General features: G+C 41.0%; 1 protein-coding gene across 3 annotated transcripts; it reads right to left on the bottom strand.

Moving 5' to 3' along the window:
• On the bottom strand, nucleotides 1–12288 carry topbp1 (DNA topoisomerase II binding protein 1). 3 transcript variants are annotated; one of them, XM_044104717.1, is made up of 28 exons: nucleotides 11959–12288; nucleotides 11694–11858; nucleotides 11455–11589; nucleotides 11011–11154; nucleotides 10718–10899; nucleotides 10066–10259; nucleotides 9766–9942; nucleotides 9022–9188; nucleotides 8775–8938; nucleotides 7739–7983; nucleotides 7342–7667; nucleotides 7086–7258; nucleotides 6334–6545; nucleotides 5824–6140; nucleotides 5560–5745; nucleotides 5310–5425; nucleotides 4581–4704; nucleotides 3709–3867; nucleotides 3510–3606; nucleotides 3243–3435; nucleotides 2495–2724; nucleotides 2243–2385; nucleotides 2071–2167; nucleotides 1631–1794; nucleotides 1282–1410; nucleotides 1090–1179; nucleotides 348–509; nucleotides 1–245 (listed from the first exon to the last, which is right to left on the bottom strand). In XM_044104717.1, the coding sequence occupies exons 2-28, from the start codon at nucleotides 11778–11780 to the stop codon at nucleotides 117–119; spliced, it is 4542 nt and encodes a 1513-aa protein (XP_043960652.1). In that variant the 5' UTR covers nucleotides 11781–11858; nucleotides 11959–12288; the 3' UTR covers nucleotides 1–116. The 3 variants fall into 3 exon arrangements, with proteins under 3 accessions (XP_043960652.1, XP_043960653.1, XP_043960654.1); XM_044104718.1 differs by having other exon boundaries at nucleotides 11694–11786; XM_044104719.1 differs by lacking the exon at nucleotides 11959–12288 and adding an exon at nucleotides 11886–11903 and having other exon boundaries at nucleotides 11694–11786.
• Nucleotides 12289–12562: the final 274 nt, after the last annotated feature.

Genomic DNA, 12562 nt, shown 5'->3' with positions numbered 1-12562 from the left:
CAGATGCGACATTTATTTTATTCCATTTTCATAAATCCTAAAAAAAACCAACAATCTTATTTACAGTTATTTTCACTCAAATGAAAGTGTTGCAGGAATGTATTTGTGCAAAGGTTTCAGTTCAGACGGCTCTTTTTCAGCTTGGAGGGGTCGGCTGCTGCTTTACGCTTACGGGGCGGTGTGCATGGGTCTTCCTCAGACGGAGCTGCAGTCAGACAGTACAACTCGATGGGCGGCGTCGGCTCCTGAGATCAGAAAATAGAGAAAATATCAACAAAAACACCTAGAGATCCAACAGATTTAAGCCATTTGAAAGTAATTTATAAAGCACGTTTACAGTCAGTCACCTGCATGAGGTAATCTGCAATGTACTCCGGTTTCAAGCATGTCACTCCTTGCGCCGTGGCCTCAGCTACGTCCACTTTGAAGTCTCTGGGTTTGAGACGACTGAAGTCTGCGAACAGATGTGTGGCCTCTCTATAGAGTGACGGGGAGGGGCTGGGCAGCACCTGAAGAGAAAACATGACCAGACGGTGATAACTTAAACACATTTCAAGAAATGTTACATTTATATGTAGTTTAAAAAAAAAAAAAAAAGAAGAAGAAAGAAAGTAAACTGTCTGGTCTTTTTGACGCTGCTGTATTTTCTAACTTGGTAATAATTAGTTGTCAGTTTATTTTTTAATTCTTGCTCATATATTTTTGATGATCCAGGCTTCCACATGTTTCATGACTAAATACTATTTATGTCAAGACTCATATTAGCAACTTTCCATTTGGACTCATGCTGAGCTTTATAAAACATTTTCTCCATAAATTTGTGAAAGATATTTCTGCAGAGGTTGAAGAAGCAGCTGGATTGATTGAAAACCAATTAGCATAAAAACCGGCATAGTTTTTATAGCTGTTACGGAACTAGAATCCACATAGTAGGGTTTGAATCTATCTACAGACTGGAATTATTTTACTGTATATAATAAATTGGACCTGCTTGTCTTCTGAAGTGCCTGGAGACAAATTGTGGTGCATGAATGTAGGTTTTGGCAGCTCCTGTAACATGTGGCTTGTAAAATAAAAGCAGGGAGAAACCTTCGCTCCACCAGACTGCAATAACCGCCTGAAACCCGACTCTCTGCTCTGGTCGATGTTCAGCATCACGATCCAGCCACTGAAAGCTCCCTGGAAAAAGGGAAACATCCTTAGTCAAGTTAAGACATTTATCTTTTAAAAACCTATGTGAGTGACAGTGATAATTAGCCTTGAAATGGATCTGGTGCGTACGTCATGTTCAGAGCTTCCCTGCAAAGCTTTTCTCCAGCGCATTGCGGCCAAGGCCAGTCTCTTCTGCTGAGAGGTGATGGAGGGCAGAGCCTCCAAGATGGAGCAGCTGCCCCATTCATAATCATCCTCCTGCACCGCAGGAAGAGACGAAAGGAGAGAAAAATCCCAAATAATCAACGTATTCGAATGAAGAAATGATTGTAGAGATGAAGAGCTAGCATCTTAACCATGTGATGTCATAACAAATCCAGCTGAATCCAGATGTTGATATACTATATTTTCAGATTGAAGCTGCATTATTCTGCCTCTGGAATGACAAAACATAATGGAGTTGTCTTCAGGTTCCCACCTGAATGAAGTGTCCCACAGAGCGACACGCCTCCAGGTACGAGCGATGCAGAATCCACTTGCCGGCTGCCATGGCGGCCAGATACTTCTCGTTTCGCAGTGGACTCCCTACGATGATGTGGGAGCAGCTGGGGTCAAAAGATTGCTTGTCCAGGACGATGCCCCCTACAGGACAAAGAGACAGGTGGCATCAGTAAATTACACCTGGTAGATATTTAAAAAAAAGAAAATAGAGCTCCAACTTAAAAGAAAAAAAGAAATTTGTTACATGCAATTAAATTAAGTTCAGCTACTCGTTATTCAATGCGAGACTTCTGACTGATTAAGGATTCGTTCTTATCATTTCAGACCGTTGATGTTTTTCTGTTTTTTTTATGTACTGTATATATAAAATACTGAAGTATTTTGACATTTGATCCCCAGAAAAGCTGAGCGACTCACCGAGTTCCTCTATCAGATGACTGTAATCAATTCTCTCCTGAGGGCTGAGCGACGACAGCTGAAATCTGGGCGGCTGTTTTTCTTCCTCTTTCTCTTCCTGACAGAAACAAAAGACCTTTACAGCTGTAGCGGCGTGCTGGAAATAGCCAGGGAAGTTCCAAGAAGCACTTACCTGTGGCTCTTGTGCTACTAGCGGTTTGGCGAGAGGGAAGGCGATGCTGGGAGCTTTAGGAGTGAGGATGTCCTCTTCTGGATCCTCTGATGAAGGCGCCGCGACCTTCTGACCCATTTGCTGGTTTATAACGTCACAAGCAGCTGTGAGGAAATTGAAGGATGACTTTTAAACTAAATGTGGGCATTAAATTGCACCTTCATTTTACCTTTGATTCTCAATACATCCAGGTTAACATGCGGATCCTCTTACCCATCTCTACCAGCTCAGAGTCCGTCATTGAGTCCTTGAAGTGCGGTCCATTTTCTGCTGTGGGAGGCGGTGCCGCCGCCAGGGGCTCTGAGTTTTGTGATGGACTCCCAGGCCACTGGAAGTTATCAGCCAGCTTCGCTCTCTCCTCCCTGGCTGTAGGATCATCCCAAACTATCTGCTCACTTTGAGACGGCTCAGTGTTTATGTCCGTTACCGCTTCCCTGGGGACCCTGGAAACGCATCAGTGAGAAACAATTAATGGTTTCTCATCATATCTTTTTGATGGTTCTATTTGGGGTTCCTCAAGGCTCTACTCTGGGCCCTGTTCTATTCCTACTTTACTGGGACGGGTAGTGAAGAATATAAGGGTTTCATATCAGTCAATATTAATAATTATCGATTAGTTTCTTGTTTTAAATATTTGAAATACTGCCAAACTGGTGACGGGACCTTTCTGTTTTATCCAGTTTTCTCTAAAGATTTTGTTCTCATTTCCTTCTTTCACTTTTTATTTTTAAGCAGTTACGAGGCACAGTGGTGAAACCTTAAACTGCTGCTGCACAAGTTACTCAAAGGATGTTGCTAGGTAACCAAAGCGTGAGTGAGTGGCTAGGTAACCAAAGCAAGAAAGGTGATGCCACAAACCTAGCTTAGCTAGCTAGAAGCTACATTGCTTTTTTGCTTCAGTTAAACACTCCCACAATCCCGTGCTGCATCACTATCACGATCATATGACCATTTTTTGTACCTCAGAGCTTCCAGAGTGCGTCTGCTCCCACTGCGTCCAGCCCGGCTGCCTTCAGGTGTGTTTGGACCCGAGTCGGTGCAGCCTGATCCCATCCTGGCAACTCTGACAGAAGCCCGCCTGCCTGTTGTCATTTTGGTGGCCGACATGATCTCCTGAAGCTGTCTTTGAAGGTTCTCTCTCATTTCCAGAGTATCTACAATATTGAACACACTTCAGTCATCAACTTCTCAAGTCATTAGTGGAATCAGCTCCTCAACAACTCCTCACCTCTTTTCTCTGTGGTATCGTTCACCTCTTCTTGATCAACACATCCATTACTTACAGAATGCAAAACTGCGCTTTTCTCTGCAGCAACAACCGCAGACTGAAAAATAAATATATATTTGAATCACATTATTAATGAGATGGACACAAAAACACTGATATGGATGTTTAGATGAAGATTTCTTCACATATTCAGACCAACCTTGTTGTGTTTTGATTCAGCCGCGTCTTTGCGTTGTGTCCGTGTTAAAGGTGGAGATCTCTGGGAGCCACTGGGAACCTGGCTGAGGTTCAGACTCATCTTTGGATTATAAGTGAAAGGATACAGAGACTCTGAGACGTGGCTCTGCTCCTCAGCACACTGCACAACAAGAAATGCATTAAACAGTCATGAAGAGACAAAGCAAACACTTAAAAACTGTTTTTCTAACAGATTACTTCCTTTATGTAAGATTTGGTAAAAATATAACATGGCAAGAAGAGTATAGAGGAAGATAACTAAATAAACTATGAATTCATAGTTTATTTATGAATTCACAATGAATTCACAATTCAGCACATTATGAATTTACAATGCTCTGGTCATTTTAATTGATCTATTTCAACTATAAACGGTTTGGAGCTTTACCAATCAGATGTCAGGATCTATTTCAAAAGCAACAGTTTAAGCAAAATAATTTTATTACGTTAGCTAGAGGGGGCAAATTTGCACCATTATCAAATCTGTGGTAAGGGGAGCAGATAAAATTATTCAAAAGGCCACAAATAGCCTTTTAGAAATTGACAACTTTCAATTTTAAGTGTCACTTTTAAATATTTAATTTATATTAATTTATAATTTTAGATTCTTTTTAAACAAATACATCTTGAATGTAGTTGTATACTTTTTTTTTTAAACATAAACCTGTATAAATAAATATGTTTCATCATTAGTTTTTTTTCCCCCCCACATGTTGTGCCTTTAAATGTTGCATTAAATAAAAGCCGCTCTAGAATGACAGAGGAAGGCAGCCATATGAAGATGGATTTATATTTTAATTTGGTAAAATAGTATTTTTACTGATGTGAGCTCACAGCATGCAGCCAGTACTGGGAGACCACATGCAGGTCCTTCTCCTTCACTGCCTTGTATTCGCGGGAGTTGTCTCCAACACGACCCTGGTAGATGTAATGCGTCACTGTGTTATCACAGGCCCACCTGAAAACAACACAGAGAGAATGAGCATATCTGGTCAAATTTTAAAACTAATTTCTTTCTAAATCCAGGTTGCCGGTTAACGTTTTTAACTGCTCTCGGCTTTTCTTCCTGTCTTCAGTCTAGGAGGAAAAACTTAAAGAAATTATATTTATAACACAGGCAAACAGGAAGTCACTGATTATTAATGAGAAGTCCATAGACTGACTAACCTTTAAAAGGTAAATTAGCAATAATAATTTTAAAAAAACCCAAACATTTCAGTTGCATTTATTTTGTGAAAATTGTTAGAGATTTTTCATGCGCTGAATCAATGTGCTGAGATTTAAGTTTGCATTTCCAATAAAATTATGCTAAAAAAGAAAGAAATTTATTATAAGCCTTTTTACTTATTCTTAAGAGCCACTACATATGGAGAGCACAGAAATGGTCATTTTTAACTGAACTTTCAGTCAACCTCTTAAAAGGCTTGATCTGCAAAAGTCTGAAATAGGGGAGATAAAATGTTATATTTCTGTGTAAAAGTGATTCGGAAATCCATAAATATGAGGGTTTTTTTTTTTTTGTGAAGACATCTTTATAGCAAATTTGCAATAACTGCTAAGTACCTGAAGTCAGCTCCAAGCGAAGCAGCAATAGCATTCAGTTCACTTTGCATTTTGCTCAGTTTCTTCCCCACGCAGATCACAACACCAGTCAGGGGTCCCGAGTCTTTCTGCAGGATCTTGAGAAAACAAAAACACTTAAAACAATATACATATTCTGAGTACTTCATTAGATTCACTTTGTCGGTTCAGTACAGTCATGCGTCATGCACAGCATAACAATATTTAAACTAAAAATGGCCATTTATCTGACCTCCTTGTCGATTGTCTTTGCCAGCTGGGGGCTGGCAGAGACTTCCTGCATTTCTGTGGCGTTATTCACTGAGCTGTTTGCCAGAGCAACCTTCAGGTTCCTGTTGATAACGTCGGTAAGTGGAGTTTCCACCCTTTCTCCGGGTTTAGATCTTCCGCCAGGAGTCTCCAAATCTTTGAGTGCATCCTTAAAAAGTTAACAGATTCATCTGTCACGTGCCCCCCTGGGAGGATAAAACTAAATGTCTGTTTTTTTGGTGCTGACCTTGAAGTTAAAGGACGGCCTGAAGAGCTGGTCCCTGACCAGGAATCGAGAGGGAGTGTCCAGCTGCAGGGACGGCTCCTTCTGGAGTGGTTTCCCTCTGCCGCCATCTTGGTTTGGTGTCGGTGTGCTCGGGTTTTCTCTGGGCTTCATCTCGTCCAACACAGATCGAATCACTTTGCTCTGAAAGCGACCGCAATCGAGCGGCGTGACCGCTTTCCCGCCCTGCGGACCCAGCAACGGGATTTCTGGGGAACAACGAGCGGGTTGGAGCGGAGCTGCTTTCTGGGATCCGCTGACGAAGCTCTCGTCTTCTTTCTCTGTGGAATTGCAAATTGTGACGATTAATTCGACATAAAATTTTTCATTTACTAAAAGGGTAAATTCACATTACTCAGTTTTATACTTCCATTTGGGTCTCAAATGGAAGAGTCGATTTTTGGCAGTAGGAACCTCAAGGTTCAACGGGGTTAAAGCAACACAAAGTAGATATACAGATAATATGAGTATCACCTGGAGAGGAAGGCAGATCCACCAGATATTTCTCCTCTGCCGCCCTCTTCCCTGTCCGCGCAGACTCAAGTATCCAGTGCATGGAAACGGCAGGAAGCCCCCACTTCTTAGCTGCCTGGTACTTTGTTCCATCAGGGGTCTGTAACACCAGGTGAGTGCTGGCCAGCATGCCTTTCTTCTGGTTGGCCAGGCGCACAAAGTAATCCTGGACACTGTAGGAGTAAAGGGAGAAAAGCAAACGGTTTGAGCAAGAAGTTCACAGCAAAAGGAACAACACAAGTAACAGAGGGAACTAAAATGATCCTGACCGAAACACAAAAACAGCTTGCAAAACGGGTATTTTATAGACTGCAAGTTATTATGCAGTCTGTCAAATATATCTGTGCACCCTGTTAAAATGCCAGGGTTGTGGCAAAAATATTACTTCGTTTTAAAACTTTTTCTACATTTAATGTGGTGTAATAAACGCCAAGAACATCTGATTGGACAAATGTATTAGTCAGGAGAAGAGTATGTTGCAAAAACAAAATCTTATCAAATATTTTTTTGTTTAGTTTTCAGTGCAAATACCTTAATTCACTTAAAATAAGACAAAACTAACATACAAATAACTTTTTTTTCTCTTACAAGAAATAGGAGCTTGTTTCAGTGAACAATTCCTTAATATATTAAGAGATAGTTCCTCCGGCAGATTTCCTTCACCTATAAAATGGGGAAAATGTTTGTTATAAGTGAAAATATATGCCACGTACTTGGCTCCGAGATGTTTGGCCAGCTCCACTAGAGACTCCCTCTCTGCTCCAGTAAACTGGCTGACAGACAGAACACAGTCTTTGAGAGGAAAGTACCCCTCCCTCACAGGAACGGGGGTAAACAGAGGGTTAGAGGACAGCGGCAGAACGCGCTCGTTCTCCACACACATGGCCTGCAATAAACAAATCAGAACATGAATGTAGCTCTGCAGGCCAAATCAGAAAAATAAAGCAAAAACACAATCTGAGTTCGCACCAGCCATGTGTCAGTGACCACCTCATCCACAGTGGCCTCCACTGTGCAGCCCAGCTGAGGGACCACAGCGAAGTCCGCCACCACTCGGCTGCGGCCCGTCAGCAGCCTGCCTCCTTGCTCTTTCAGCAGCGCTGAGAGCTGAGCCTCAGCCTCGACACCAAAACCCACAAGCAGGAAGGATTTCCCAGAAAACAGACCGTCCTGCGGCAGTGGCTCTTGCTCTGGTCTCCCAGTGTGGAGGGGCGTCCAGAACTCAGGCTGAGGTTCTGCAGCTGAGCTGAAGGCCTTCATGCTGGTATTCTCTGGTGCTGCTGCTGCCAGATCAACTTACAGATAAACAAAAAAATGATTTCCCTCTGAATTATGTAATCTGAGAATTAATTAATCAGATTCTTACCCACTGTGGGGTCGTCGTCCATGTACTGTGAGAGAAGATCCTCGTCTGTTATTGGTTCCTTGGGAGTGTTCGGGTTGGCAACAGGCGGGCCGGAAGACGAGCGATGTCTCATCGGAGGACGGGCGGAGACGGAGACAGCGTCTGAAGCTGGAGGGAGACAGTCCGGGTGGAGGTATCCGTCCTCTGGGACCAACATGCCTTTGGAGAAACAATCCAGCAGCCACTGTGCTGTTACCACATGGGGCCTGAGAAGAAACACAGGAACATATTATTTAATTTTATTTAATTGGTGAAGCACCCTTTAACAGTTTTCTCAACCAATACCCATCCACAAACTCTATAAAGCTACAGAGAAAATACTGAAGGCCAAGCGCTTCCAAGCTTAGATGTCCTCTACTCTCTTTGCCTTTGAAAATCCTGCAGGTACAGCGATTCCAAGTTGAAGTTGCATCTCTTTCTATTGTTTTCTGCAACCTACTCCACTCTTTCTGTTTGGCTTAGTTTTTGTTGCCATAGAAAGTACCTCTAGTTCAGCTTCCATGTTTACTTATGCATTTTTCTTTGCTGGTCCTACTGTCCGAGCCAGGGGTGCCCAAATTCGTCCAGGCCGGCATCCTGGACGTTTTAGTTCCCTCCCTGGTAGTCCCAACAACTTTTTCAGCATGTCAATATTCTTCTTAGGCCTTCTAACGAGCCAACATTTGATCCAGGTGCGTTAAACCAGGAGGAGAACTAAAACATGCAGGATGCCGGCCCTCGAGGACCAACTTTGGGTACCCCTGGTCTGAGCTATTGGTGTCGTTAACATTAACTCTAGGTGTTAAGTTTTTTTTTCACAAGGCTTTGATGATTAGCTGTGCATCTTTTCTGGACTGAGACACTGTTTTCCTTTCTTTAGAAAGTATCTTAATATTTATTGGGTGATCTAAACACTTCTTTTCCTCTGATTTGAATAATTTGATCATTTAAAAGACTAAAGCCAACCACATTTACAACCAAAATATAGAATTATTATCAGAAAAATTGTATTTCGAACCTGTGAGTTGCTGTGGACAGAAATTTCTGGAGCTCCTGGTCCACTTCTCTCACAACCACATGAGTGAGATCCTCTCTGGGCTGGTTGAAGCGCAGGCCTCCAGCAGCGCTAACGAGCCGCCGCAGCTTCTCCAGCTTCTTCTCCGGGAAACCACTTAAATATAACTGTGCAACAATAAACAAATTTTAAAACTTGTCTAAAATGAAAGGAATGACTTTGCTTTGTGATAATGTGGACTATGTTCTACCTTACAACCATCCAACACATCATCTGCTGGGCACACAGTGAGGTCTAAACGGTCTATGGGGTCTGGTGTCTCCATGCGACTCATTGTGATGTTGGTGAGAGCGGTGCTGTTTATCGCTACACTGGTGTTGACAGAAATGTTGCTCAGGCCCAACACAGATGGGCTATCTACAGAAAAAAAAAAGCACAACAACCTTAAGAACAAACCTCAGCAGGGGGAAGTCATGATTTATAGCTCATTGCAGCAAATTGATGGCTAAACCTTTGAATAAAGATACACTAATCTGTCAGCAGAAAATTTGCCACGATCTACCATTTATGCTTTGGAAGGTATCCAGATGAGCATAAATTCATAAATTTTCCACCTTAGTCTTGGAGAACTTCTGTCCGTTTCTGTTGCAAACATCTGCCTTAATAATCTCAGTAAACAAAAAATGTGATTTTATTTTCCTTTTTTTTTTGTTTTTACAAATTTCTCACTTTACAATGTCAGAGAATTTTTGATTTTTTTTCTTTAATTGTGGAATTTTTTTTATTTAATTGCAAATTTAAAACTTTGACAATGTAATGTTTTTTTTCTTGTAAATATGTGAAATTAATCAAAAAAATCTGAGTTTTGGTGGAAATTTACACCTCAGTGGTCATTTTTTTTTCAAATTTTATCTACAACAGCTGTAACACGCCACTGTGGATTTGTTTTTACTCATGAATGCATCAACAAAAACAGAAGAAATTGGCAGGGTACCTTCTCTCTTGCTGGTGCCTGTAGGAGTTGAGGTGTTAGGCCGTGTGGTTGTTGAAGCATTGCGCTGCACCATGTACCTGCTCTCATCCTGACAGTAGCCTTTCTCTATGCTTTCGAACAGCCAGTGCAAAGACACACAATACACGTTCCACTTCCTGGCGCATTCGTACTTCTGACCTGCAAACAAAAAATAGACTCTCAGCAAAACAGTAACACCAATGAAAAAAATATATATATATTTAAGAATATTACTGGAATAAAATATTTTTGTTAGACAAATTTAAATTGTGGAGACTTTACCTGTCGGTTCACTAACAATGAGATGTGTGCACTCGTTCATTTTGAGCTGGCCGGTGTATTTGGCCCCGTGCTGCTCGCAGAGCCGCTGCACCTCTTTGCGCTCTGTGCTGGAGAGGCCAGTCACACAAACGGTACAGCCAAGCAGCACGGGGCACAGGTAGTCCTCAACTGGCAGGTCTGTGTACCTGAAGAGACTGGTGAGGAAAGTGCAAAAGAAGTTTTTAAAACTCCACCTTGTAATTTAAGAGCATTGTCATGACTTCAGGTTTCTCTGGGGTCTAATGCCCTCATTAGAGGCCATGGCATCACCAACACTTTGATATACCAAGATATCTTAAATAAAAAAATCTAGTTCACAGTGAAATTACTATTATTATTGAGTCTTTGAAAAAGAGTCACAACATTTGGTAAAATTAACACAATTGTTCACCAGACACAAAATCAAGCCTTTTCCTGCCAATCTTTCTTTAACAGACTGTGTTGCATCAACTAAAATAATTTGCTGCTAAACATTTCAGTTAGAAAAAAAAGTGCTTAAAATTTAAAGCTGAGTGAAACTGCGTTTATTGTTCAGTAATTAAATATAACATTTCCATTTTAATTAACAGAAGCCATCCTTTAATGAATCAACCAGGTTCACTAAGGTGCTTACCTGTCTTGTGATTTTTCCCAGCAGGCTTTGACCCATGTGGGCAGCAGTATGGGTTTTCCCAAGCTGGCAGCCACCAGGTATTTTTTGCTTCCTACCTCCCCAGCAATCAGGTGTGAGACAGACACATTAAGATCAAGATAGACCCGTCCACCCATGAGCTGCACCAGATCCATCACCTCTCCCTTCAGAGTGAGACAGAATACACATAAGCACATTTATATGTAAAACTTTTGTTTCAAAATTCTGTTTTTTGAAAGGAATATTAAATAAATAAATAAATCATCAGAACCAACCCGTGTTGCTTTATCCAGACTGGTGCAGGAAATAGTGACGTCAGCCATCGCCATGTTGTACACTGGTTTTTCTGCTTTAGGGACACAGCGCTGTTGCTGCAGGCAGTCCAGCACCACCAGTGGACTCACTATTCTGCACCCAAGCTGTAGAAGCAAACGTGGCATAACTTTTAAAAAGCTTGGAGATGGATCAGTTATAACTTTTCAAATAAAAAACATTCCTAAAAGAAAACCAGAGATCCGATTGTTACAGACCAACTGTTCAAATTAGCAGGTGTTTAGTTTATACTTGAATTTAATTCTATGCATTTAATTTAAATATTAATTAAGGCATGTTACGTACAAGAACGGAACTGTAGTAGTCTAAAATTTCTTTACTGTTGTAAATAAAAACAATTAGATTTCATGACAAGTTTGCAAAATGCATACAGAATGAGTTCAGACCTTTTTGCAGTGCAGAAAAGCTGGAGTGGTGAAGTTGACGAAAACAAACAGAGACTTGTCCTTCTGGTCCATCTGTAAAACATCTTCTTCCTGGATGGTTTTTAAATACTTTTCAGACTGCAGCTCCAGAATGGCCTGCATAAATATGACTCAAGAGTTAGAACTGCAAACAGAAACATGGTTCAAAAATTCCGTGAATTACAAACACAATCAAAGCTTAAGCCAGAAGTGATATTTACCTCATATGCTTTGACTGCATAATCTGGTTTGAATCCTTTACTTTCCACAAACTTCACAATAAAGTCTTCCTTCCCTGGTTTAGACATGCTCACCTCGATGTTAGAGGAGACTTGACATGAGTTACGAACGTGTCTTATTGACGGAACTTCAAGTGAACCTTTGTGCTTATTAAAAATAAAAACAACACTGACCTTTTAGGCTTTCCATAAAGTACAACCCACACTTATTCAAATTAGTAAACTTGAAAAGACCCGAATTACTTACTTCTTGTAAAAAGACTCCGATTGGCTGAAAATGTAAAGATGTATTCTGTACTCATGACAGAATTTAGCTTTTCACCAAGAACGTGCTAAACATTCGCTCTCAACATCTACCACTAACCTTTGAAACTTTAACCGGTTATTTTTACAACTTTGAATGTGTCAAGATTAATTAACATTCATACAACGTAACTAATACTAGTCACAAAATGCATAAACAGACATAAATGAAATGTTATGTTTTTCATAGCAATTCGTCTAACTCAAACTGGAGTTATTGTTGACACTCTTCGCGCCGTTGGCGCAACTTCCGGTGTAACAAGCTAATCCGTCCGAGTGGAATCAAACAGCTGCACCGGCAGATCCACAGACTTTCAAACTGGACATTTCACGGATAAGCAGCATTTTGCCTCTTCCCTTAGTTTTGAACTCTGGTTAACAAAAAGTAAAATTGTCTTGTCATATGTTAAACCGCGGTCTTCCTCATATTTGCTTAAATCTAAAACCCTTGGTTTTTAGATGGTTATCTTATTACCCTTCTTTAAGATAACCATTGCAAACACATCCATCATAAGAACATTGTTATGCTAATTGAATGCATACCAATT

The sequence above is a fragment of the Gambusia affinis genome, linkage group LG21 (assembly GCF_019740435.1).
Source record: "Gambusia affinis linkage group LG21, SWU_Gaff_1.0, whole genome shotgun sequence".
In the NCBI taxonomy this organism is placed as follows: Eukaryota; Metazoa; Chordata; class Actinopteri; order Cyprinodontiformes; family Poeciliidae; genus Gambusia; species Gambusia affinis.
The sequence above is the reverse complement of the archived record's forward strand: the minus strand, read 5'-3'. Positions and strand labels throughout refer to the sequence as shown.

Excerpts from the sequence above, each read along its gene's own strand:
- topbp1 (XM_044104717.1), bottom strand. The coding sequence starts at position 11,780 with ATGTCTAAACCAGGGAAGGAAGACTTTATTGTGAAGTTTGTGGAAAGT. Across the intron at positions 9,189-9,765 it reads AGGCACCAGCAAGAGAGAAG|ATAGCCCATCTGTGTTGGGC; the intron begins GTACCCTGCCAA and ends TTTTTTCTGTAG. Across the intron at positions 7,259-7,341 it reads TGGTCACTGACACATGGCTG|GCCATGTGTGTGGAGAACGA; the intron begins GTGCGAACTCAG and ends TGTTTATTGCAG.